The 24,037-nt window shown below is 56.6% G+C and overlaps 4 protein-coding genes across 9 annotated transcripts in view; 2 read left to right on the top strand and 2 right to left on the bottom strand.

Moving 5' to 3' along the window:
• The window catches only part of LOC137456453 (zinc finger protein 135-like), a 79,759-nt gene extending 69,453 nt beyond the window's left edge, over positions 1-10,306 (bottom strand). The window contains exon 1 of the mRNA XM_068167908.1: positions 10,292-10,306. The gene's annotated coding sequence lies outside the window, so the exon portion shown is untranslated. The remainder of the gene's footprint in view (positions 1-10,291) is intronic.
• On the bottom strand, positions 65-10,268 carry LOC137456456 (zinc finger protein OZF-like). Its single transcript, XM_068167919.1, has 2 exons — positions 10,234-10,268; positions 65-1,469 (listed from the first exon to the last, which is right to left on the bottom strand). Exon 2 carries the CDS (start codon positions 1,466-1,468, stop codon positions 524-526), a length of 945 nt encoding a protein of 314 aa, XP_068024020.1. The 5' UTR covers position 1,469; positions 10,234-10,268; the 3' UTR covers positions 65-523.
• Positions 10,307-16,719: 6,413 nt separating the features above from the next.
• LOC137456452 (zinc finger protein 420-like) overlaps positions 16,720-24,037 on the top strand; it is a 13,767-nt gene continuing 6,449 nt past the window's right edge. Inside the window, exons 1-2 of one of the 6 annotated variants that reach the window (XM_068167899.1) lie at positions 22,872-22,960; positions 23,462-23,655. In XM_068167899.1, coding sequence (XP_068024000.1) covers positions 23,580-23,655 — 76 coding nt within the window. In that variant the 5' untranslated portion in view covers positions 22,872-22,960; positions 23,462-23,579. Of the gene's footprint in view, positions 16,915-18,386; positions 18,471-22,871; positions 23,656-24,037 lie in introns of those variants that run through there. The other 5 variants (XM_068167906.1, XM_068167905.1, XM_068167903.1 and 2 more) reach the window with 5 other exon arrangements.
• LOC137456455 (olfactory receptor 14A16-like) overlaps positions 22,938-24,037 on the top strand; it is a 22,742-nt gene continuing 21,642 nt past the window's right edge. The window contains exon 1 of the mRNA XM_068167917.1: positions 22,938-22,960. Within this exon, the coding sequence (XP_068024018.1) occupies positions 22,938-22,960 (23 nt within the window). The remainder of the gene's footprint in view (positions 22,961-24,037) is intronic.

Raw genomic sequence — 24,037 nt, 5'->3', positions numbered from 1 at the left:
TTCTGGAGCCCCTATTGCAAGAGGGATCTGGAGGTGCTGGAAGGTGTCCAGAGAAGGGCCACAGGGATGAGCAGAGGGCTGGAGCACCTCTCCTATGAGGACAGACTGAAGGAGTTGGGGCTGTGCAGGCTGGAGAGGAGAAGGCTCTGAGCTGACCTCATTGTGGCCTTCCAGTATCTGAAGGGGACATACAGGAAAGCTGGGGAGGGACTTAGGATCTCAGGTAGTGATAGGACTAGGGGGAATGGAATGAAGCTGGAGGTGGGGAGATTCAGGCTGGAGGGGAGGAGGAGGTTCTTCTCCATGAGAGTGGTGAAGCCCTGGAATGTGTTGTCCAGGGAGGTGGTTGAGGCCCCATCCCTGGAGGTGTTTTAAGCCCAGGCTGGATGAGGCTCTGGCCTCTAGTGTGGGGTGTCCCTGCCCATGGCAGGGGGGTTGGAACTAGCTGATCCTTGTGGTCCCTTCCAACCCTGAATGATTCTATGATTTTGGTGGTAGAAAGGCGCTCTCAGGGGGATCACGACTACTCCAACAGATTCTGGGTGGATCTATTTGTGCCTCCCTTCCGTGTGGGCCGGACTCTGGTGTGGCTGCGGTGGTGCTTGGTGAGATGGCTCTTCTGGGTGAAACTCTTGCCGCAGTCGGCACAGGTAAAGGGCTTCTCCCCAGTGTGCAGACGACGGTGCTGGGTGAGGGTAGAGCTGTCACTGAAGCTCTTGCCGCAGGCGGCACATACATACGGCCTCTCACCGCTGTGGATGAGACGGTGCTGGATGAGTCTGGTGCTCAAGGTGAAGCTCTTGCCGCACTCGGCACAGGGGAACAACTTCTCTCCGGTGTGGATGCGACGGTGGACAGTGAGGCTGTCGCTGCGTTTGAATCTCTTGCCGCAGTCAGGGCAGGTGAACTTCTCACTCGTGTGGCTGTGGTGGTGTTGGGTGAGATGGCTCCGTTGGCTGAAGCTCTTGCCACAGTCGTGGCAGGTGAAGGGCTTCTCACCAGTGTGGGTGCGACGGTGGATGATGAAGTAGCTCCTCTGGATGAAGCTTATGCTGCAGTCAGCACATGTGAAGCGCTTCTTGCCGCTGTGGGTGCAACAGTGGTGAGTGAGGGCTGAGCGGCAGCTGAAGCTCTTGCTGCAGTCAGCACAGGTGAAGGGCTGGGTACCAGGCAGGGGGCAGTGGTGCTTCACCAGCTCTGAGCCAGGTGGGAAACTCTGCCCACACTCAGGGCACTGATTCAGCTGTTTGGGTGGTACAGAGGGGGCTGTTATGACTTCATCTTCTTCCTCATTTTCATTCTCACCACCCTCCTCCTCCTCATCATCGTCACCATTAGCCTCCTCATCACCCTCCATGATATCCTCTTCATCCTCCTCTTCCTTGGGGCTGCAATTTGGCCGCTTCATGTTGTTCTCTGGGTGGTTCTTCTCATCCCAGCTCCTTTCTGGCTCTTTCTGTGAGGCCATGCTGGAGGGGGAAGAGGTCATAGCTGTGTCCTAGGGAAGATGGAAGCACCTGAGCTGAGGCGCTCAAACCCTGAGATCCTGCCTGGGTCATGACAGTCCCCAACAGCCAACACCTTTCAACAGCAAATTTTTGGCTAGGAGTTTGGGAGACAGACTTCTAATACCTGTGCTGAGATACCCTGGGAGACTTATGGTTCTCTCTCAAGCACCCTGTGCCCAAGCCCTGCAGCACTGGCAGGGTGGTTCCCAGCCCAGGCTCTTTCCTTCAATCTCTCCCGGCTCAGACAACAGAGGCAGCTGCACTGACCCACACAACCAATCCTCACCTGCCTGAGGGGCCCCAGACTCCCACCACAGCTGATGTCACTCAGAGCCCCCGAGGGCTGAAATGTGCTGGATAGGAGGCTCCGGTGGAAATTTGGAGGTGCCACTGGAGTCAGTGGGGTCCCAGTGTTGTCCCACTCTGTTCTTTACTTGCTGGGCTGTCCCAAAGGGCAGATCTGCAAACTCTGCAATTGCCCAGCCCAGAAGCAGAGATGCGATGGAGAGAGGACACCACCCCTGTGTGAGAGACTAAAAGCTTGTCTCTCCTGGTGTGACTCAACAAAGATAAAATCACTTGCTGCTTGCCCAGACAATAGCTGATATGTGTGTGGCAGAGCCACTGGAAGGACTCTTGGAAGGTGCAAAGATAACATTGCTCACTGGACCACAGCTGGCCTGACAACAATGGCCCAAGGACCCAGGCATCAGGCCTTCAGGACAAGATAATTTCCAGCCATCAGGTACCCCAGGAAGGGAAGATGGGGAGACAATGGATTCACCACCTGTTCCCTGATGTGTAATGAGTGTGTGGACAGGTAGATGGAAAAGGAGGAGGCAGAGCCCCCCCCCCGCCTCCATCCAGACCCCTGCCCAAACACAGGAATACACAGAAAGGTTTCCTGGGAAACGATACCTGGATACTTACCTGAGGATGATTTCCTGGCCCCTGAATTCCTGAGGGACAATACTTGGACACATACCCAAGGACAAAAAATCTGTATAAAAGACTGGAGCCACTACTGGCTCAGCAGAATCAAAACGGAGATGAAGGAAAACACAGAATAAGGACCATGCTGCTGAGAAGGAAAGCAGGAGAGAAGGAAAAGCCCAGGACAATGCTGCTCCAGAGAAAAGAGGCCGTGGAGCCTGGAAGAAGCAGACTGAACCCTCTCTCCGTGTCCTAAGATCCACCTGCTGCAACTCATGGAGCTGAAGAGGCTGCCCAGAGGACCACCTCTCTTCTCCAGCCAAAGCCTCAGCACCCTTTCTCTACAGACCCAACATCTCCTGCAACACCTTTCCTCCACAGACTCAAACTGTCTTGGGGGGGGAGTAGTGTGGTAATATAATTCCTTTCCTCTTCTCTCTCTCCCTCTCTATTCTCTCTCCCCTTCTGATCCATCCACTTTATTTATGTAGTCTAGCTGTTGATATTTTGGCCTTGTTTGTGCCTCTAATTTCACAACACAGGAATATTCAAAAAGAACTTGAGTCTCTTTCCCTCTCTGGACCAAGACACCCTGCAAGAGAGGAGCAAAGGGCTCAGAGGAGAGGACTGACCTGCAGGGGATGGTTCAGCACAGCCCATGGCCCTACAGCAACACTGGGCCTTGCTGGGGGCACAGCAGATGGACAGGGCTCCTGGAGATGGGAGGCCTTTAGGCCAGACTCAGCTCCTTGCTTAGCACATAGAAATCTGCAGGGCAGCACCACAAGAGATCTGCCGCCAGCCAGCTTCTCCCAGGCCTTGGCTGCAGCTCTTGCTCTGACCACAGGCCTCCTCCCTGGCCCTGCCCACAGACCACTTGAAGCATTCAACACCTTTCAGAAATGCTTAACAAGGCTCACAACCACCTGAAAAGTCATCCAAATCTCTTCCCAAACTGTTCAAAGCTCTTTAGAAGTCATTCACATCTGTTCAGAACTCTTCCAATTCATTTCAAAGAGATTTTGGGGAGTCTCTAGGCTCTTTTCACGCTTCAAAAACACTGAAAAATGTTTAAAACTGTCTGAAAAATCTCCAGAATCTCTTCATGACTCCAACAAAAGTCTGCAGGAGTTAAGAAAACCTCTTCAGAGCTCAGAAAACTCATTGGGCAGAGATTTACATCAGTTTCTGCCCTGCTTTAGCCTTCAAGACCCTAGAAAAAGGCTTCAACAGGCTTCAAACAGTGTTAAAAATGTTCTTCATAGAACAGTTGGGGTTGGAAGGGACCTCAAGGATCATCTAGTTCCAAACCCCCTGCCACGGGCCAGTACCCCAGAGTAATTGGAGATTTACCTAGAGTAAAAAAATAGATGGAAGCAGCACGATAGGAGCCGGACCAAGGGGAGGAAGCAGCAGGACAGGAGCCGGACCGAGGTGGGGGAAGCAGCACGATGGGAGCTGTGCCGAGGCGGGGGGGAAGCAGCATGACGGCAGCCGCGCCGGGGGGGTGGGGCAGGGGGGAAGCAGCACTACAGCAGCTAAAAAGCAATGTATGGAAGCCAAGAGGTGTGAGGGAGAGGCTGATCAGCTATCCTGATGTGTGGGAATCGGAGCAGCACAATCTAAGTCCCCTTGGAGAGATCAGGCAGGTAACAAAGAAGTGTTGTGCCTGTAAGTGCCAAACTGGCATGAAAGCCTTCTGGCATCTGTCTAAAGGAGGCAGCTGCCCTTGCTAAAATGCTTTCATTAGCAGAGCTGCAGCTGTTGTATCTTGGCCCTTATGTCCCATCACTTGTTTCTGAGTATAAAAACACCCTCAGGTGTGGCAGGAAAATGTCTTCAATCACCACTTTGGAGTCACTGATGTGCTTCTCATCTGTGAACTGAAAAAGGGCAAGACAGGAACCTTGCATGGTGTGCTTAGAGGCTCCAGGGCTGCTTGCCCTGCAGGAAGGAAGCTGTCAAGCACCAATGCAATGCTCAGGGGCAGGCAGTGCTTATCTAAGACCGTGGACAGATAACAGGAAACAGGTCAGGGACAGCTCAGCTTCTTCCTGCAGGAGTGAGCAGAGCAACAGGACAAAAACAACCAAAAGAGCAGAGGTGGAGAGGAAAAATGCAACTAAGGAAGAGCCTCCCAAGCTCACTGCCAAAGCCACTGCCAGGGGTGGACAGGAGGAGCCAAATGTAAATGTGTCTTGGCTTAAGGAAGAATAAGTTGACTTCCAAAGGAAGTAAAAAGAAGAGGCTCTGGTGGAATTGGAAGAGAAATGCAGAGTTGGAATCAAACATCTACAGGAAAACACAGAGCAGAGGAATCCTTCACACCTAACACACACACAGGGTACATGAACAAACCCCAGAAACCTTCCCCCAGCCACACTAAAGCACAGGCCCCAGTGCTCCTTTCCTCCCCCCACATTGCCTCCCTTCCATCAGGCCTAAGCAGGCTGAGACTGCGCAGTACAAACTGGTCAGGCCTCTGCAGGCCACAAAGAAGCCTCCTCCCGCATCGGGACCAGGGAAGGACTCCCTGTGGAGAGCCAAAGGAGGGAGACAAGAGACCGAGGTGGCCTTGCTGCCAGCTTACAGAGACAGCAGAATTCTGGAGACTGAGTCACAAAATCACAGCTCCCCGGCTCCACCTCCTGCCCTGCCCAGCCCCTGCAGGACTGCAGCTTTGTGACTTTCCTTAAAGGCCTGAAATGAGCACAAAATTCAGAGGAAGCAGCAGGAGTGTGGAGCAGCTCAGTGTGCAGTAACTGTGGACAAGCTGTGTGCAGGCACAAGAGGGCAGCAGAAAATCTTCCCTCTGTGCCTAGCACTGCTCATAAAGGAGTCCAGAATGCAGCTGAGCACTCTGGGCTGCTGAGCTTGGCTATTTCTCTGTAGCACTCAAAAGCCAAGCAATCCCTTCAGAACTGCTCAAAACCTCTGGGAACCTCACAAAAACCTCTGACAAACTCTTCACAACTCACAGCAACTAACTCTGGAGAGATCTCAGGGAGGCTCGAGGCTAATTGCTCTGCTTGGCAGTCTCCAAAACCACTTCAAGAGGTTTCAAACTGCCTTCAAAATCACCAACAGCTCTTGAAAACTCTCCCAGCCCCCTACAAACTCATTAAAAGCTTTCACAACTCTCAGAGCTTCCTCCAACCACCTGAAGCTGCATTCAAATCTCTTCTCTAAGGTTGATGCAGAGACTTTAATCACTTTTGGGCTTCTCAAAGCTCCTCCAATACAACAGAAATCACATAAACATACAGGTTGGAAAAGACCCTCAGGATCACCAAGTTCAACCAACAATCCTACTCCACAAAGCTCACCCCCAAACCACAGCCCCAAGCACCACATCCAAACACCTCCAGGGTTGGTGACTCAATCATTCATATCTAATACTTTCCCTCGTATGGTCTGTGCCTTCCCACCTACTTTGCTACTGGCTATCATCACTTCAGGGCAACAGGGAAAAATAAAGGCCTTTCAGATAGCCAAAGGAGGACATGAGTTTCCCGAGAATTTAGGACACAGGGAAATGACATGACAGCCCCAACTCTACACTAAAACAAAATTCCCTAAGCACAGCATGGCTAGAGTTTGCATTGCCCAGGAAAGCTGCCAAAACCCACTAATGCACAGAAAAGTCATCCTTTTATGTATGGAATGGACCAGGTTGGAAGAGACCTTTGAGATCATCAAGTCTAACCCATCACTCAACACCATCTAATCAACTAAACCATGGCACCAATCACCTAGGATGGTACAGAAACATTCACCAGATGCCTCCATTTGCCCACTGTTTACAACTTCACCAACATCAAACCAATTTAGGCTGAATTTTTCTGTTTTGAGTGACTTGGTATGAGCTGTCTAGCCATCAAAATGTTTCAACAGTGTTATGAAGCAATGAAGAGATTTTATATTTTCACCATAGTAAAAAGTGTTGACAACTTTTTAGGAGCTCTGTGCTTCCCAGGTATTAGATAGTAGGATCTGAAATTTGCCAGGGAAAGAGACACATGGCACAGATGAGCTATTCTTTCTTTTCCATTTGACTGAGAACATACTCAAATTTGGGGCACCTCAATACAGGAGAGATGTGGAGGTGCGAGAACAGGTGCAGAGGAAGGCAACGAAGCTGGGGAAGGGCCTGGAAAATAAGTTCTATGAAGAAGGACTGAAGGAGCTGGGGCTGTTTAGTTTGGAAAAGCTAAGGAGAGACCTCAATGCTGTCTACAACTACCTGAAAGGATGTTGTGGACAGGCTGGCACTGGTCTCTTCTCCCAGGTGATTATTGACAGAACAAGAGGGAATGGCCTAAAGCTACGACTAGGTAGGTTTAGACTGGACGTTAGGAAGAAAATTTTCACAGCAAGAGTGATCAGGCATTGGAAGGTGCTGCCCAGAAAGGTGGTTGAGTCACCAAGCCTGGACATGTTCCAAGGTGGTCTGGATGTGGTGCCTGGGGACACGGTCTAGGGGTGATCCCTGCAGAGCAGAGCCCTGGGTTGGACCTGGTGATCCCGAGGTCCCCTCCAACCTGAATGTTTCTGTGATTCTGGGAAATGTTAGCAAAGCCTCCATGAAAGTGTAAACTCTCAGGTATTTGCCTGGCAGATTATTATTGGTCTTTAATTCTGCAGATATCCTCTTCCCAGGATGTTGTAGTTTGGGCTGGATGCCCTCTGCTACAGGGGTGTTTCCTGTGTCCAGAAGTCCAGCCCAGGGGGTGGACACAGGAAATTAGGTATTTCTACCATAATCCCTTGCACCACTATAAGTTTCACGGCGGGGTCTGGCACTTCCTCTTTCCTTCCTCTCCGCTACCTGGTAACTGGGGGAGAGATATCCCAGCCATGGGCCTGGTTAGGCCCAAGGGCAGGGGGGGATGGGCAGTCTCAGATCTGGCCAGCTGAGACTAGCCTAGCAGTGGGGGGGGGGGGGGAAGGAGGAGCCCTGGGGGTTTTGGGTGCACCCTCAGGTGGGGATGGGATCTCTCTGGGTCTGTTTTGGGGTCTCTCTTGTCACTGTTCCTAGCTCTCTGCACGCACTCACTGCTCTCTATTTAACTTTCCATCACTTTTGCAATCCCTTTGTCTGAGTCGTTATTCCTGCCCATGGTGGGGAGGGGGGTTTGCCCCAACCCATTACACCAGGATATCTCCAAGTCTGGGGTTACCTGGCACTTTTTGTGCTGTTATGGACTGCATCAGGTACCTGCAGTGAGAACTGCCCTTCCAAATTAATAAACATACTTTTTCTTCTCCAATATCCCTGAAAAATCATCCAAACCTCTTCACATTTCCTCAAAGCCTCTGGAAAACTTTGCAAAACTCCTCCAAATCCCTTAAAAACTCTCAAACCCTCACTGGGAAGAGACTTGGAGGAGCTCTTTGCCCCAGCCCTGCCCTGCAGCTGGAGCCAAGCCGGCACCACCCTGGCTGAGAACTCCATCTCCTGGCAGTGCCCTGCACAGCCCTGGGGCCCAGCAGGGAAAGGCTCTCAGCATGCCCTGGGGCCTGCCCAGACACTGCCCTGCTCTGCTCCCGAGCCTGGGGGTCTGCTGGGGGCTGGATTCCTGGGGGCTCTGAGGGTTGCAATCAGGATCCTTTGGGGCTCATGGGGGGAAAACTGTGGCTGGGATTGGAATCCACTGGGCCTGGGAGAGGGTGTGGGAGGTTCTGGGGACATGGAGTATTTGGGGGTTTGATGGGGCCTGGCTGACCCTGGCACACTGGGTATGGCAGGAGCCACCTGGGCACCACAGGCCCTGATGGGTCCCCAGCTGTGCCCCCACCCAACAGCAGCTGCAGGAGGGGCTAGGGTGGATCCTCCCCCTCCAGCCAGAACAAGAAAAGACTCAAGGCCAAGGGGATGAAGCTGAAGCAGAAGCTGGCAGACAGCCAACACAGCCTGGGGGGGGGACTGGGAGGGTGGTTCTGGGCAGGGGGGCTGTGGGTTTGGGGTGATTCTGACATCTCCTTAACCTCTCTGCCCAGCTCTGCAGAAGGCCCAGCACCAGGGGCAGGCACTGTGCTGCCAGCCCAAGGGCTGAGGCAGGAGCACCCCTGGCTGCTGGCCCAGCACAGCCAGCTGCAGGCACTGGCAGTCTGGGGGGGGCTAACACCCTGAACCCTCCAAACAGCCTCCCCCAACTCCCTGTGCCCCCCCCCAGGCAGCCCACACTGGAGCCTACCACAAGCAGGAGCCAAGGTGCTAAACAAAATGCCCCCAGGGAAACCACAGCAGCAGCCTGAGAGATCAAAAGGCCTCCCTGGGGCCCTCAGTTACCTCCATGCACCCCAAAACTATTCCAGAGTAACCAACAAGAGTGCCCCAACACCCAGGCAGCAAGAAAGGACTCCTCCACCCCCCAAGGGACTCAGGACTGGGGGGAGGGGGGCTGCAGAGGGATTCTGGGGGGCAGGGCCCATGGCAGTGCCATTTGGGACCCTGCCTGACCTGGGGGCAAAGACAACTTGGGGGGCAGCAATATTTTGGGAGCCTCCTCTTCTTCCCTCCCCACTCCGGCTAAGGACTTCTCCATTGCCCCCAAGTTGGGGACCTCATTCCTCTGGGGGTATCCCCCCCCACCTCCTGGCCTCCTCTCACCAGTAGCCTTTCTCCCCAAATGGGGGCTCCTGCCCATGAGCTCACCCCAGCCCCAAGCCCTGGGCTCACAGACCAGGCCAGGCTCTGAGGTGCCCTGCAGCCAAGCCAAGCTGAATCCAGCACCAAGCCACTGCTGGACCCCCCTGCACTCTGCCTTGCACCCCCCCAGCAAGGGCAGCACTCAAGGAGGTGTCCTGCAGCTTGTGCAGGGCTGAGAGCAGCTGAGGACAGAAGGCAAAGAGAGGGCAGAGAACGACCAGCAGAGAGCTCAGCACCACCCCAGGCTCCCATCCAGGCTGCCAAGGTGCTGCTGGGCACCCACCACGCTTGGCTGGGGGATGCCACCACTGCCAGCTGGCACTGGCCATAGGGGCAAGCTGGGCACACTGGGCACAGAGGCTTAGCTTCCTGAGGGTAGAGACAAAAGCCAGAGCCCAGCTGGGGGACACAGAGAGGCCTGCAGAGAGATGGACACAGCCCTGTGCCCGAGGGCAGGCAGAGGCACCCCTGGCACAAGGGCACAGCAGAGCCCCACAGGAAGGGGCTGGGGGCACAGGGACCTTGGATGCCTCCACCCCCAGCACAGCCAAACCGCCCCACAGCTGACACCAGCCCCAGGCACTCCTAAGCTCAGGCTCAGCACAGCACCCACGCCTGACACCCCCACGGCACCCAGCACACAGCCTGCCCACAGCTCCCCCCCGCGCCTGGCCCTCAGCCCAGCTGCTGCCCTTCAGCACATCTCCCTCCCACAACACCACAGACCCCCAACGACCCTGCACACCTCTGCCCTACCCCACACACACCCCCCAGACACACACCACCCCCAACACCACACCCCCACAGCTCCCCACACACTGCCCACAGCCACACACAGCTCCCCACAACCGCACCCACCCCCTCTCAGCACCCCACCACTCCCCACCCCAAGCCTCCCCACCCCTCCCCACACCACAGCCACACACAGCCTCCCCCAGCACCACCAGCTCCTACCACACAAACCCTACACCAACCCTAAGCACCCCGCTGCACCCCGACCGCCCGACCGGACCCCACACCCCCCAACACCTCCCCCCAGAACCCCACACACCCCTCCCCAGCTCCACCACACCACCCGCAGCACACTCCCAGCCCCCCCTCGACAGCCCCTCCTCAGCCCCACACATTCCCTCACCCCACCTGCAGCCCACACAAAGGCCACGCACAGCACCAGGCCGACCGAGAGCTCAGCGCACACCAAGCTGCCGACCGCCGGCGCCGCCAGGCTGCTGCCGAGCACAGAGCGCTGCGAGGGAGGCCCCGCCCCGCCCCCTCCGCCCCCTCCGCCCCCTCCGCCCCCTCCGCCCCCTCCGCCCCCTCCGCCCTCTCCGCCCCCTCCGCCCCCTCCGCCCCCTCCGCCTCACACGCCCACGTGGCACCGGCAGCGCCAGCAGGGCTGGGGCCGCAAAGGAAGTCCCGCCCACGGCCGGGCAGCCCCAGCCAATCAGAGAGGGGCCGGCGGCGCGGCAGCTCCTCCCCCTGGGCGCTGCCGAGGCACAGCCAGGAGCTGCCGCTGCCGGCCGCGGCCGCCATTGGTGCTGCCCCGTGGGGAGCGGCAGCGGGGCCGGAGCGCGGGAGAAGGGCCGGAGGTGCTGGCGGGCGAGCGGCAGCTGCCGGCTGCTGAGCTGCGGCGGGGCGGGAGGGGCTGAGGGGGCCGGGGAGCGCTGAGGGCGGCGGCGGCGGAGCGGGGAAGGGGTTGGCTGCGTGGGGCTGCTGGGGGAGTTGGGGGTCGGGAGGGGCGTGGGGGGCAGGGGGCTCCGTTGGGCTGCTGCAGGGTTCGGGGGGGGGGGCTGGGGGAAAGGATGCCCCCAGAACCCCCAAGGGACCCAGGACTGGGGGCTCTGGAGGGACTCTGAGCAGCAGGGCCATGGCAGCAGCGCTCTGGACCCTTCCTGGCTTGGGGCAAAGAAAACTGCTGGCGGCAGCAACGTTTTAGCTCCCTCCTCTTCTCTCTCAGCTCCACCTGGGGACTCCTTGGGGGCCATTGTTGGTTCCTTTGGGATAGCTTTGGGCTGCAGGGAGGTAACTGAGGGTCCCAGGGAGGCACTTTGAGCTCTCCGGCTGCTGCTGTGGTGTCCCTGGGGGCATTTTGGGCTGGGTTTTGGAGGGGTTTTGTTAGTACCATCATAGATTCAGCACCAGGTCTCTAGAGAGGCAGCACAAAGCTCTGCGTCAGCAAGCGGGAGCTGCAGAGTGAATTTCAGCAGCAGCACCTACTTGTCTCAGGCTTATTTATGGACTGTCTGGGGGGTGTAAGTGGTGCCACAGCCACTGCTCACTGGAGTCTGTTTTACATAGCAGAGCACTGCCAAAATCCAGTTCCCTTCCCTGCCTCCCGCCTAGGAACAGTTCCCAGCAGGGCTCCAGAGGGATGCTCACACATGCACGGTGTCAGGTCTGATCTAGCTATGGATGTGCTACATCAGTTTGTCAGTTCCTCCCTGAACTGCTGGGGGTTTGGGTGTGTTGTTGGTTTGTCTTTGGTGTTCTGGGTGAGATTTGGGAGGCAGAGGTTTTGTTTCTTGCTGTGCTGTTGGCAAATGCCAGGGGCTGGGGCTGGTATTCTTTTGCTCCTGCTGGCTGCAGTTTGAGCTTCCTTTAACACTCCAGGAGAAGATGTGCAGCTGCTCACAGTTCCCCTAGCCAGCTGTTTTGAGTTGCTGTCCAAAGTGAGTCTCTGGTGTCAATGCTGCTGCATCAGAGGATGAGGAGTCTGGGTTGGGTTGTTGGTTGTTTTGCACCAGCAGCAAGGTCATTTCCTGTGCCTTTTGTCCAGGGTCTTTGTCTAGAAATTGCTGTGAGCCCACAGAACTATTTCCTAGCTCCCTTTGCAGTGTCCCCGGGGTTGGGCTTGTTTCCACTGCTGGTTGAGTCTGATGCTGCCTAACAATCATTTGGATATCTTGCTGGAGCTGGCCTCTTGGAGCAACACTGACTTCCCATCTCCACTTCTTCTCTTTCCTTGGGGCTGTTAGTTCTTATTACCTATGCCAATGGGTTTGGGTTTGTTCCTGTATGAGATTTGGTTTCAAGCTGAAAACTGCATCTGTGTGCTGAGTGTTCATGTAGCCTGTGCTGTGTTTGTAGGAATTGGGTTTTCCACTGCTCCTCTTCTTCAGTCTCCCAGTCCCTGCCTAGAGGGAACTCCAGCCATTGGTCCATGAACCTGATTTCAACAGCAGCTCAGGTCTGGGCAGGCTTGCTTCTGTTCCTTCCCTCTTGACAGCAGTGAGCCACAGCACTTCAGTTGGGTGCCAGATGTTGTAGGACAGGGAGGTGCTGTTGTTTGAAACCAAAAAGGGTTTCAGTTCCTTTTTGGTGGCTGTGGAGCACCAGTTGTCAAGTCCTCCCCAGCTTCTCTAGGTTTCTTCTTATGCTGGTGTCCATTAAGGCAGCATCAAATGTGCCTTTTGTAGCCTTTGGGAGCCAGCAGCTAAGCTTTGTCTCTCCATCCAGCTCCACCTCTTGAGTATGTAGGATTTGCTCCCTGTCCTGTGTCCTCCTTCTCTGAAGCTGCTTTTTATCATTCCAGCATTCTCTCTCAGTGGCTTAGCTCTTTGTTTTGGTCTGCAAAGCATTTTTGACTGTCCTGGCTTACTGATTGGGTATCCCCAGCAGCTGCATGAGGGTGACCTAAATGACCTCCTAATGTGTGCCATCACCCCATGTTCCTCCTTGTCCACATTACAGAGACCTGAGCACAAACCTAACAGGCACCTGGCCTCCAGGAAGTTGACTCTTCCCTTGAAAGTGCCACTGCTCTGTTTGCAGCCAGAAAGGGTCATTGTGAGTTCAAACATCTCTCCCTTAATTCTGCTGCTAAAAGTGGTGCAAGAGAGCAGAGGTTTTAGCTGCTTTGCTTCATAACCTTCCTGTGCCACCATCAGGCCACTTCTGAATGGCTTAATTGATCATAGAATCAATAAGGTTGGAAAAGACCTCAGAGATCATTAAGTCCAACCTGTCACCCAACACCTGACTAACTAAACCATGGCTCCAAGTGCCACATCCAGTCCCTTTTCAAACACCTCCAGGGATGGTGACTCCACCACCTCCCTGGGCAGCACATCCCAGTGACCAATTCCTCCTGCTGGGAAGAACTTTCTCATCACCTGCAGCTTAAACCTCCCCTGGCACAGCCTGAGACTGTGTCCTCTTGTTCTGCTGCTGGCTGCCTGGCAGAAGACACCAACCCCCACCTGGCTACAACCTCCCTGCAGGGAGTTGCAGAGAGCAAGAAGGTCTCCCCTGAGCCTCCTCTTCTCCAGGCTAAGCAACCCCAGCTCCCTCAGCCTCTCCTCACAGGGCTGTGCTCCAGACCCCTCCCCAGCCTCCTTGCCCTTCTCTGGACACCTTCAAGTCTCTCAATGTCCTTCTTGACCTGAGGAGCCCAGAACTGGACACAGGACTCAAGGTGTGGCCTGAGCAGTGCTGAGCACAGGGCACAAGGACTTCCCTGCTCCTCTGGCCACACTCTTCCTGATGCAGGCCAGGATGCCCTTGGCCTTCTTGGCCCCCTGGGCACACTGCTGGCTCCTGTTCAGCTGCTGTTCACCACTACCCCCAGGTCTCTTTCTGCTTGGCTGCTCTCAGCCACTCTGACCCCAGCCTGTAGCACTGCCTGGGGTTGTTGTGGCCAAAGTGCAGCACCTGGCACTTGGATTTGTTCACTGCTGTCCTGTTGGACTCTGCCCATCTGTCCAGCCTGGCAAGGTCCCTCTGCAGAGCACTTCTACACTCTAAGAGATCACCTCCTGCCCCCAGCTTGCTGTCAGCTGTACATTTACTGCTGATGGACTCAGTCCCCTCCTCCAAATCATCAATAAAGATATTGAATAGGACTGATGCCACAGCTTTGACTGTGACCACCAAGGGGGCTGTGATAGGAGCTGTCTTAGTGGTTGGCAATGTTTGAAGGGCAGTGGCCTCCACTGCAATAGGAGCTGCACTCTGTCCTGTTGCTTCTCCACTGTCAGTTCAGCTTAAGGCAACCAGTGGCAGTTTGGAAAAGGTATGCACAAAGAATTCAAAACTTCACCACCTAGAACTTACCATGGCTAGAATTTTCCCTTCAGTATGAATTTCTTCCCTGCTTGCCAAGGCAGAGTTCTGATCTATGTGACAGAGTCTGGTGTTTTGAAAAGCTTTAGCAGGAGCAGGAGGTGCAAATTCTGCTTTCCCTTGTGGGGAAAGCCAGAGGCTGCAGGCATAGGCAGGGAGAAAAACTGACAGCAGACACAGAACAAATGCTCAAAGCAGGACTGAAAGGAGAGGCTTGAAAGTACTGAATTGCAGAGAAATTGGATGTCAAGGCTAAGTGATAGGTGTCTGGTATAGAGCAAAGTGATGTTTGTGACTTGAGTGATGAGGCTGCAGGGCTTCGAGTGGTTTGAGGAAGAGTAGGAAGTAGCTTGGAGGGAGAAGTAGCTTTGTGAGAAAGGAAAGGGCTTTGGTTAGGAAGATCTGGGAGCCTTGAGTGGGTGTCAGGAGAGTTGTGCAGCTGAAAGCTCTAACTGGGTCTGGAAACCCTCCTGTAGAACCTGCTCCCTGTGTTTGTGTGCACATCCCCTGCTCTAGAACCCAGTCCCTGTGTGTTTGTGTGCATGCCCCCTGCTCTACAACCTGCTCCCTGTGTGTTTGTGTGCATGCCCCTGCTCTACAACCTGCTCCCTGTGTGTTTGTGTGCATGTCCCCTGCTCTACAACCTGCTCCCTGTGTGTTTGTGTGCATGTCCCCTGCTCTACAACCTGGTCCCTGTGTGTTTGTGTGCATGCCCCCTGCTCTACAGCCTGGTCCCTGTGTGTTTGTGCACATCCCCTGCTCTACAACCTCGTCCCTGTGTGTTTGTGTGCATGTCCCGTGCTCTAGAACCTAAACATGATCAAAACACCTCAAACCATCATTAAAAAACCCTGAAAATGGTCAAAATATCTCCAATAAGCATGAGAGATTAAAATACTTGAAACTGCTTGAAACGCTGGAAGGTCAGAAAAAGCTCTTCCAGAGCCGTTCAGATCCCCTGGAACTGCCCCAAGCCCCCTCGGGAGGCATCGAAATCTCTTTGCAAGAGTTTGGGAGAGGCTGGGAGGATGTTTTAGGTTCTCAACCCTGCAGAGAATCCTCAGCAAAACATCCTCAAAAGCTCTCCGGAGCTCCAGGAAACCTTTGTGAAACCTTTCGGAGCTCAGCCAGCCCTCCCCGGAGCTCTGCGCTGCTCCCGGGTCAGAGCTGCTCCGCAGCTGCTGTGCCCCAGCCCTGCCCCCGCAGCGCAGCTCAGCGCAGACTGCGCCGCCCTGGCTGGGAGCTGCACCTCCCGGCATGCCCCGCGCGGAGCTCCCAGCGTGCCCCGGGGCAGCCCTGGGGCCCAGCAGCCGAACGGCCTCGGCTCTGCCGTGCCCCGGGGCCGCCGAGAGCCTGCCCGGCTCCGCTCCGCTGCTCCCGGCGCTCCCCGACCCCCTCGGCCCCTCCCGCCCCGCCGCAGCTCTGTCGCGACAGCCATGTCCGCGCGCAGCCCAGGCACTGCTCCAGCGCTCCGCGGCTTCTGGCCAGGAGGCAGCCACAATGGTGCCCGCGGGTGGCAGGGGCGGTTCCCTGTTGTGACTTGGAGGCGTGGTTGGGAGCCCCCTGCCCCCACGCCCCTCCCGACCCCCAACTCCCCCAGCAGCCCTACGCAGCCAACCCCTTCCCCGCTCCGCCGCCGCCGCCCTCAGCGCTCCCCGGCCCCCTCAGCCCCTCCCGCCCCGCCGCAGCTCAGCAGCCGGCAGCTGCCGCTCGCCCGCCAGCACCTCCGGCCCTTCTCCCGCCCTCCGGCCCCGCTGCCGCTCCCCACGGGGCAGCACCAATGGCGGCCGCGGCCGGCAGCGGCAGCTCCTGGCTGTGCCTCGGCAGCGCCCAGGGGGAGGAGCTGCCGCGCCGCCGGCCCCTCTCTGATTGGCTGGGGCTGCCCGGCCGTGGGCGGGACTTCCTTTGCGGCCCCAGCCCTGCTGGTGCTGCCGGTGCCACGTGGGCGCGTGAGGCGGAGGGGGCGGGGCGGGGCCTCCCTCGCAGCGCTCTGTGCTCGGCAGCAGCCTGGCGGCGCCGGCGGTCGGCAGCTTGGTGTGCGCTGAGCTCTCGGTCGGCCTGGTGCTGTGCGTGGCCTTTGTGTGGGCTGCAGGTGGGGTGAGGGAATGTGTGGGGCTGAGGGGGGCTGGGAGTGGGCTGCGGGTGGTGTGGTGGAGCTGGGAAGGGGTGTGTGGGGTTTTGGGGGGAGGTGTTGGGGGGTGTGGGGTCCGGTCGGGCGGTCGGGGTGCAGCGGGGTGCTTAGGGTTGGTGTAGGGTTTGTGTGGTAGGAGCTGGTGGTGCTGGGGGAGGCTGTGTGTGGCTGTGGTGTGGGGAGGGGTGGGGAGGCTTGGGGTGGGGAGTGGTGGGGTGCTGAGAGGGGGTGGGTGCGGTTGTGGGGAGCTGTGTGTGGCTGTGGGGAGCTGTGGGGGTGTGGTGTTGGGGGTGGTGTGTGTCTGGGGGGTGTGTGTGGGGTAGGGCAGAGGTGTGCAGGGTCGTTGGGGGTCTGTGGTGTTGTGAGAGGGGTGTGTGCGGTTGTGGGTCTGTGGGTGGGGTGGGGGTGTCTGTGTTTGGGGGTTCCTGGTGCTGCTGTGCTGCTGCCTCCCCCTGCTCGGGGCAGCTGCAGGCCCCCTTTGGCTGCTGCTGTGTTGCAGCCGGCGCCATTGGTGGGCTGCAGGGGCTGTCCCTGGCCCTGTGTCCCTGTCCCCCTCTGCACCCTGCAGCCCTGGCAGCAGAGCTGAGCTGGCAGCGGCGCTGTGGGGGCTGCTGTGCCCAGGAGAGGTGGTGAGCAGCGTGGGGGCTGGATTGCAGCAGAGGCTGCTGGGGGGGGGTGTGGGGGAGCCCTGGGGCTTTGGAGGCTTTGTGCTGGCAGCTGCCCAGCAGCTGCTGTGCTGAAGGGCAGCGTCTGGGCTGAGGGCCAGGCACGGGGGGGAGCTGTGGGCAGGCTGTGTGCTGGGTGCCGTGGGGGTGTCAGGCGTGGGTGCTGTGCTGAGCCTGAGCTTAGGAGAGCCTGGGGCTGGTGTCAGCTGTGGGGTGGTTTGGCTGTGCTGGGGGGTGGAGGCATCCAAGGCCTCTGTGCTCTGCAATCTCTTGAGGCACAAAGATTCCCTGGGGGGTTGCAGACTGATTTTCAGTTTCTCTGCAGGCCTCCTGAACACAAAAAGGCTCAGGGCAGGAGGAGCTTTTGCTCTCTGCCAGCAGGCTCAGAGCTCTGCAGAGCTTTTGTCAGCTCTGCTGGCAGGAAGCATGGTCAGAAGCAGACTGCTCTGCTTCAGCTGCTCTGCCTCTGGAGAAGTGCTTGCTGGAAGGCAGGAAAGGTGGTGAAGGGTCTGGAGAGCAGGGCTGGTGAGGAGCAGGTGAGGGAGCTGGGGGTGTTTAGTGTGGAGAAGAGAAGGCTGAGGGGAGATCTCCTGGCCCTGCAAGGAGACTGCAGTGCGGTGGGGGTTGGGCTCTTCTGCCTAGTCTCGGGTGCTGGAAGAAGAGGAACTGGCCTGAAATTGTGCCAGGGGAGGCTTAGGTTGGAGGGGAGGAGGAATTAGTTTGGTGCCAGAGTTGTCAGGGACTGGAAGAGGCTGCCCAGGGAGGCAGTGGAGTGGCCATGGCTGGAGGTGTTCCAGGAAGATGGGGCCATGGTTTGGTGTCCCTGGTGGTGTTGGGGCTGAGAGTTGGCCTCAATGCTCAGAGAGGTCTTTTCCAGGCCAGGCAATTGTGTGGCTGTGTGAGGAAGCTGCCCCAGAGCAAATGAATCTCAGGTGCTGGAGGTGCTGGCAAGAATGGGAAATGAGAGAGAGTCCTGTGGAGAGGGCAAAGGTTTGGGTTTTGCCTCTGGGCTCAGAGCCTTCCCTTTGAATTGCCTGGGATTCTTGCAAGCAGTGCTGTCATGTGGGGACTTTTGGGGTTAGTTTGTGGTGTCCTCAGAGGGCTAGAGGGAGGTGAGAGCTGGAAAGAGAAGTGGTGAGCAGGAAGCTTCTTGGCTTGTGGGTGGGAAAGGTGTCTGGGTGTGGCTGAGAGCTGTGGAGTGCAGGAGAGCCTTCAAGGCCTTGTGGTGTTGCTGGAGCTGTGGGCTGAGGAAGTGCTGCTGCCAGCAAAGGGCTTGAAGGAGGTTGAAAGTCAGGTGGTGTGCATGGATTGGTGTGGGGAAGTGTTTGGCTTCCTTTGGCCAAGTCAACCTTTCCTTCTGCAGGAGGAGAGTGAGAGCCTGGGCTTTGCAATCCCTGGAGCCCTTCTGGAGTGGTTTTCTTCTGCAGAGCTTTGCAGCCCAGCTCCAGGTCTGCTGTTGCTTGAGGCTGTTACTGGTTGTTTTGTGCAGCCTTGGGTGTTGGATCAGTGCCTTGGCTCAGGTTGGTCCTTTCTCTTGTGCCCAAGTTCAGCTCCCTTTGTTTTTGGCAGCTGAGCTCAGCTTGAGGCTTTTGCTGCAGTGGTTTTTGTGCTGCCAGCAGCAGTGCTGTGTGCAGCTCTGGTGCCCCCAAGGAGGTTGAGCTGTTGGAGGGGGTGCGTAGGAGGCCATGGGGGTGGTGGGAGGGTGTCTCTGTCCAGAGAGGGTGCCTGAGGCGGGGGTCCGGGGCGGGGCCTCCCTCGCAGCGCTCTGTGCTCGGCAGCAGCCTGGCGGCGCCGGCGGTCGGCAGCTTGGTGTGCGCTGAGCTCTCAGTCGGCCTGGTGCTGTGCGTGGCCTTTGTGTGGGGTGAGGGAATGTGTGGGGCTGAGGAGGGGCTGGGAATGGGCTGCGGGTGGTGTGGTGGAGCTGGGGAGGGGTGTGTGGGGTGTTGGGGGGAGGTGTTGGGGGCTGTGGGGTCCGGTCGGGCGGTCGGGGTGCAGCGGGGTGCTTAGGGTTGGTGTAGGGTTTGTGTGGTAGGAGCTGGTGGTGCTGGGGGAGGCTGTGTGTGGCTGTGGTGTGGGGAGGGGTGGGGAGGCTTGGGGTGGGGAGTGGTGGGGTGCTGAGAGGGGGTGGGTGCGGTTGTGGGGAGCTGTGTGTGGCTGTGGGCAGTGTGTGGTAGCTGTGGGGGTGGTGTGTGCCTGTGGGGTAGGGCAGAGGCTTTGGGGGTTGGTGGGTGCTGTTGTGGGAGGGGTCTGTCCCTGTCCCCATCCCGTGTGGCTGAGAGCTGTGGAGTGTAGGAGAGCCTTCCAGGCCTTGTTGTGTTGCTGGAGCTGTGGGCTGGGTCTGGAGGGTTTTTTATCAGTACCAAAATAGATTCATCAGCAAATCTCTACAGAGGCAGCACAAAGCTCTGTGTCACGTTGGAGCTGCAGAGTGAATTTCAGCAGCAGCAGCTCTTTGTCTCAGGGTTATTTATTGACTATCTGGGGTTAAGTGGTGCCACAGCCACTGCTCACTGGAGTCTGTTTTAAATTACACAGCTATAATGCCCTGAGGGCATTTTGGGCTGGGCCTTGGCTCCTCCTGCTTGTGGCAGGGTCCAGTGTGGGCTGCCTGGGGGGGCACAGGGAGTTGGGGGAGGCTGTTTTGGGGATTCAGGCCTTTATCACCCCCAGACTGCCAGTGCCTGCAGCTGGCTGTGCTGGGCCAACAGCCAGGGGTGCTCCTGCCTCAGCCCCTGGGCTGGCAGCACAGTGCCTGCCCCTGGTGCTGGGCCTTCTGCAGAGCTGGGCAGAGAGGTTAAGGAGGTGTCAGAATCACCCCAAACCCACAGCCCCCCTGCCCAGAACCACCCTCCCAGTCCCGCCCAGACTGTGTTTGCTGGCTGCCAGCTTCTGCTTCAGCTTCATCCCCATGGCCTTGAGTCTTTTCTTGTCCTGGCTGGAGGGGGAGGATCCACCCTAGCCCCTCCTGCAGCTGCTGTTGGGTGGGGGCACAGCTGGGCACCCATCAGGGCCTGTGGTGCCCAGGTGGCTCCTGCCATACCCAGTGTGCCAGGGTCAGCCAGGCCCCATCAAACCCCCAAATACTCCATACCCCCAGAACCTCCCACACCCTCTCCCAGGCCCAGTGGATTCCAATCCCAGCCACAGTTTTCCCCCCTTGAGCCCCAAAGGATCCTGATTGCAACCCTCAGCCCCAAGGGATCCAATCCCACAGCCCCCACCAGACCCCCCAGACCACCCCTAACCCCACAAACCTCCCCAGAAACCTACAGCCCCCCCTATATCTGCCCAGCCCCCATCCCATAACCTCACAGAGTTCTGCTGTACCCCACAGGCACCCCCAACAGAGCCCCAGCAGCTCCCAAGCCAAGCCCCAGGAGCTTCCCCCTGAGCTCCCCCAGAGGTTCATCCAGGCCCACTGATGCCCAACCCCACAAACTCTCCCCCAACCCCAGGAATCCTCCTGGCCTCCTAACCCCATAGACAGCCCCACAGACCCCTCCCCAACCCCCAGCCCAGGGCAAAACCCTCAGCCCCAGGGGGTTCTGATCCCAGCCCCAGGGCTCTCTGCACCCCAGCTGAGTTTCTGAGCACTTCTGAAGGGGTTTTGTGACTTCTGAAGATGTTTTGGCGGAGTTCTGAAGATGTTTGGATGATTTTTCAGGCAGACTTGAAGAGTTTTGGGAACACAAAACGTCCTTCAAACCTCCCCAAGGATCTTAGCAGAGAGATTTCTAAGGCTCTTTGGGTGCTGTTAGGAACTTCTGGGAGGTTGGAAAAGATTTTAATGATTTTGTTTTGGTGCCTTTAAGGAGTTCAGAGAGATGTTGATGATTTCTAATGCAGCTTGAAGCCTGTTTCAGCCTTTGCCAAGGGTGCTAAAGGCTGAAAGCAGCTCAGATAGCAATGGAAATCTCTCCCCAGTTAGTTTTCACAGCCCTGGAGAGAGTTTGGTAACTTCTGCAGAGCTTTGAATAGTTCTGAAGAGATTTTGGTGTTTTGTTTCCAGGCAGTTTGAAACATTTCCCAGTGGTTTGGAAGGGCGTTGAACAGCTCAGGAGGCCTCGAAACTGCCCAAAGTCTCTTTCTGTGATCAGGTGACTGCCTGGTGGATGTGGGGCAGGCTGTGGATGGAGTCTGCCTGGACTGCAGCAAGACCTTTGCCACCATCCCCCACAGCAAACTCCTGGCCAAGCTGTCAGCCCCTGGCTTGGACAGCAGCTCTCTGAGCTGGGTTAGGAACTGGCTGGAGGCTGAGCCCAGAGAGTGGTGGTGAATGGTGCCACAGCCAGCTGGCAGCCAGGCACCAGTGGTGTGCCCCAGGGAGCAGTGCTGGGCCCCAGCGTGTTCAATATCTTTATTGATGATCTGGATGAGGGGATTGAGTCCATCAGCAGTAAATTTGCTGACAAGCTGGGGGCAGGAGTTGATCTGCTGGAGGGCAGAGAGGCTCTGCAGAGGGACCTTGCCAGGCTGGACAGATGGGCAGAGGCCAAGGGCAGGAGATTGAACACATCCAAGTGCCAGGTGCTGCACATTGGCCACAGCAACCCCATGCAGTGCTACAGGCTGGGGTCAGAGTGGCTGAGAGCAGCCAGGCAGAGAGGGACCTGGGGGTGCTGGTGGATGGTAGGCTGAACATGAGCCTGCAGTGTGCCCAGGGGGGCAAGAAGGCCAATGGCATCCTGGCCTGCATCAGGAAATGTGTGGCCAGCAAGAGCAGGGAGGTCATTCTGCCCCTGTACACTGCTTTGGTTAGGCCACACCTCGAGTCCTGTGTCCAGTTCTGGGCTCCTCAGTTTAGGAAGGAGGTTGAGTTGCTGGAAGGTGTCCAGAGAAGGGCAACAAAGTTGGTGAGGGGTTTGGAACACAGCCCTGTGAGGAGAGGCTGAGGGAGCTGGGGTTGCTTAGCCTGGAGAAGAGGAGACTCAGGGGTGACCTTATTGCTCTCTACAACTCCCTGAAGGGAGGTTGTAGACAGGCAGAGGTTGGTCTCTTCTCCCAGGCAGCCAGCACCAGAACAAGAGGACACAGTCTCAAGCTGTACCAGGGGAGGTTTAGGCTGGAGGCTAGAAGGAAGTTCTACACAGAGAGAGTGATAGGCCATTGGAATGTGCTGCCCAGGGAGGTGGTGGAGTCACCATCCTTGGAGATGTTCAGGAGGAGACTTGATAGAGTGCTTGGTGCCATGGGTTAGCTGATTAGGTGGTGTTGGATTGGTTGATGGGTTGGACACGATGATCTTGAAGGTCTCTTCCACCCTGGTTTATTCTATGTATTCTATGAAATGAGTCTGAAGAGTTCTGAAGAGATCTTGATGACCTCTGTAGAGCTTTGAGCAGTTTGGGAAGAGATTTTGATTATGTTTCAGGTGGTTGTGAGCCTTGGGCAGCATTTCTGAAGGGAGTTGAACTCTGCAAGTGGCCTCTGAGCTCATTGAGATCTCTGCAGGAGAAGTTGGGAAGAGATTTGAATGACTGCTAGAGAGGCTTGGATTGGGTTGGGGGGTTGGGAGAGATTTCAGGGCTCCCAGTGTGGCTCCCAGTGCTGTCAGTACCCTGCCAATGCTCCCCTGGATGGCTCCCAGTCCTCTCTGGCCCCCAAAACCCCCACTTCCCTCCCAGTGCTCCCAGTATGGCTCCCAGTGCTCCCACTGTGTCCCCCAATACCTCCACTTCCCTCTCAGTGTTCCCAGTGTGGCTCTTATTCTGGCTCCCAGTGCTCCCAGTACAGGTGCCAGTGCTCACAGTTCCCTCCCAGTATGTCTGCCAGTGCTCTCAGCTCTTCATAATTAGCTGCTAAGAGATTTAAAGAGATCTGAATGAGGATTTCAGAGTTTTCAAGAAGATTTTAATAACTGTGGAAGAGTTTTTGTTTTTTAAAGAGCCCTTGAGGATTTTTCAGGCCTGGTTGAAGAGTTTGAAGACTCCCAGACCTCACTGAAATCTCTGCAGCATGCTGAAACAAGAGATTTGAATGCATCTTCGATGGACTGGGGAACTCTTAGGAGGTTTGAAAAGACTTTTTCTGGGTCTTTAGCTGCTCTGGGGATGATTTTTTGGGCACTTGTGAAGTTTTGAAGCATCTTGGAAGCATCTGGAACATAGAAGTAAGCCTCAAAACTCTCTGCAGTGCCTTCAGAATGAGTTGTTCAGAGCTGTGCAGAGATTTTATTGAAGCTTTAAGGTTTTGTGGTAAGTTGGGAAAGGATTTGGATCAATCTTGTGAAGGCTTTAGGAAGGGTTCTGAAGAGGAATGGTCAGGTGCCAGGGCGGGGCCCCTGGTGCTGCAGTGGCATTGAGCTGGGTGGGAAGCTGCCTGCACTCAGGCACCGATTGGGCAGCTCAGGTGGCACAGAGAGAGGCACTGCACATTAATTCTCCTTCTTCCTGTCCCAATCCTTCTTCTTGTGCTCCTCATCATTTTCCTCCTCATTCTCAACCTCTTTCTCATCCTCCTCAACTTCCTTTCCCTCAAGGCTGCACTTCAGCTTCTCCAACTTCTTCTCCAGGGTATTCTCCTCTGGGCTCTCATCCAGGGGCTGCTGTTGGGCCTTGCTGGGGCTCTAGATTAGCTCTGGGATCTTGGTGGGGCCCTGAGGACTCTCAGAGGGCAGCAAGTGAGTACAGATGGACAAATGGATGAAGAGTTTTTTGGTTCGAGAGCCGAGCGGAACTGGCGCTTCGGGACCGCTCCCCTTGAATTGTGAGTTTCTGCTCGGTTTTGTGCCTTCATTTTGGGGCTTTGCGGGTCGGGAGGGCTCCTGGTCAGCAGGGGGGTCCGGCAGGATCGTGCTCTCGCGAGCGTGCTCAGGAACGGGAGCCTGACGTCAGCCGCGGGAGGTTTCAATCCCGCCCGGGCTGTGCGTGCGGCGCCAGTTTGGTTCGGGAGCAGCCTCTCGGCTGGTTGCGCAAAAAACAAACAAACAATAAAACCAACCCACAACCAAACTTTGAACTATGGCTGTCACTCGGACAAAGGGTAGAAAAACTGCATCTATCCAGACAGAGCTGCAGACAGAGCTGCTTCATCAGCATGCTGGAGTCCAGGCTCCCAGCTGCAGAGACTGCTTGAGCCTGGCACTTGG

Source organism: Melanerpes formicivorus, unplaced genomic scaffold (genome assembly GCF_026170545.1).
Source record: "Melanerpes formicivorus ecotype bairdi unplaced genomic scaffold, bMelFor1.0.p_v2 SCAF_125, whole genome shotgun sequence".
NCBI lineage: Eukaryota > Metazoa > Chordata > Aves > Piciformes > Picidae > Melanerpes > Melanerpes formicivorus.
Note: the sequence above shows the minus strand (reverse complement) of the source record. Positions and strands in the feature narration are given on the sequence as shown.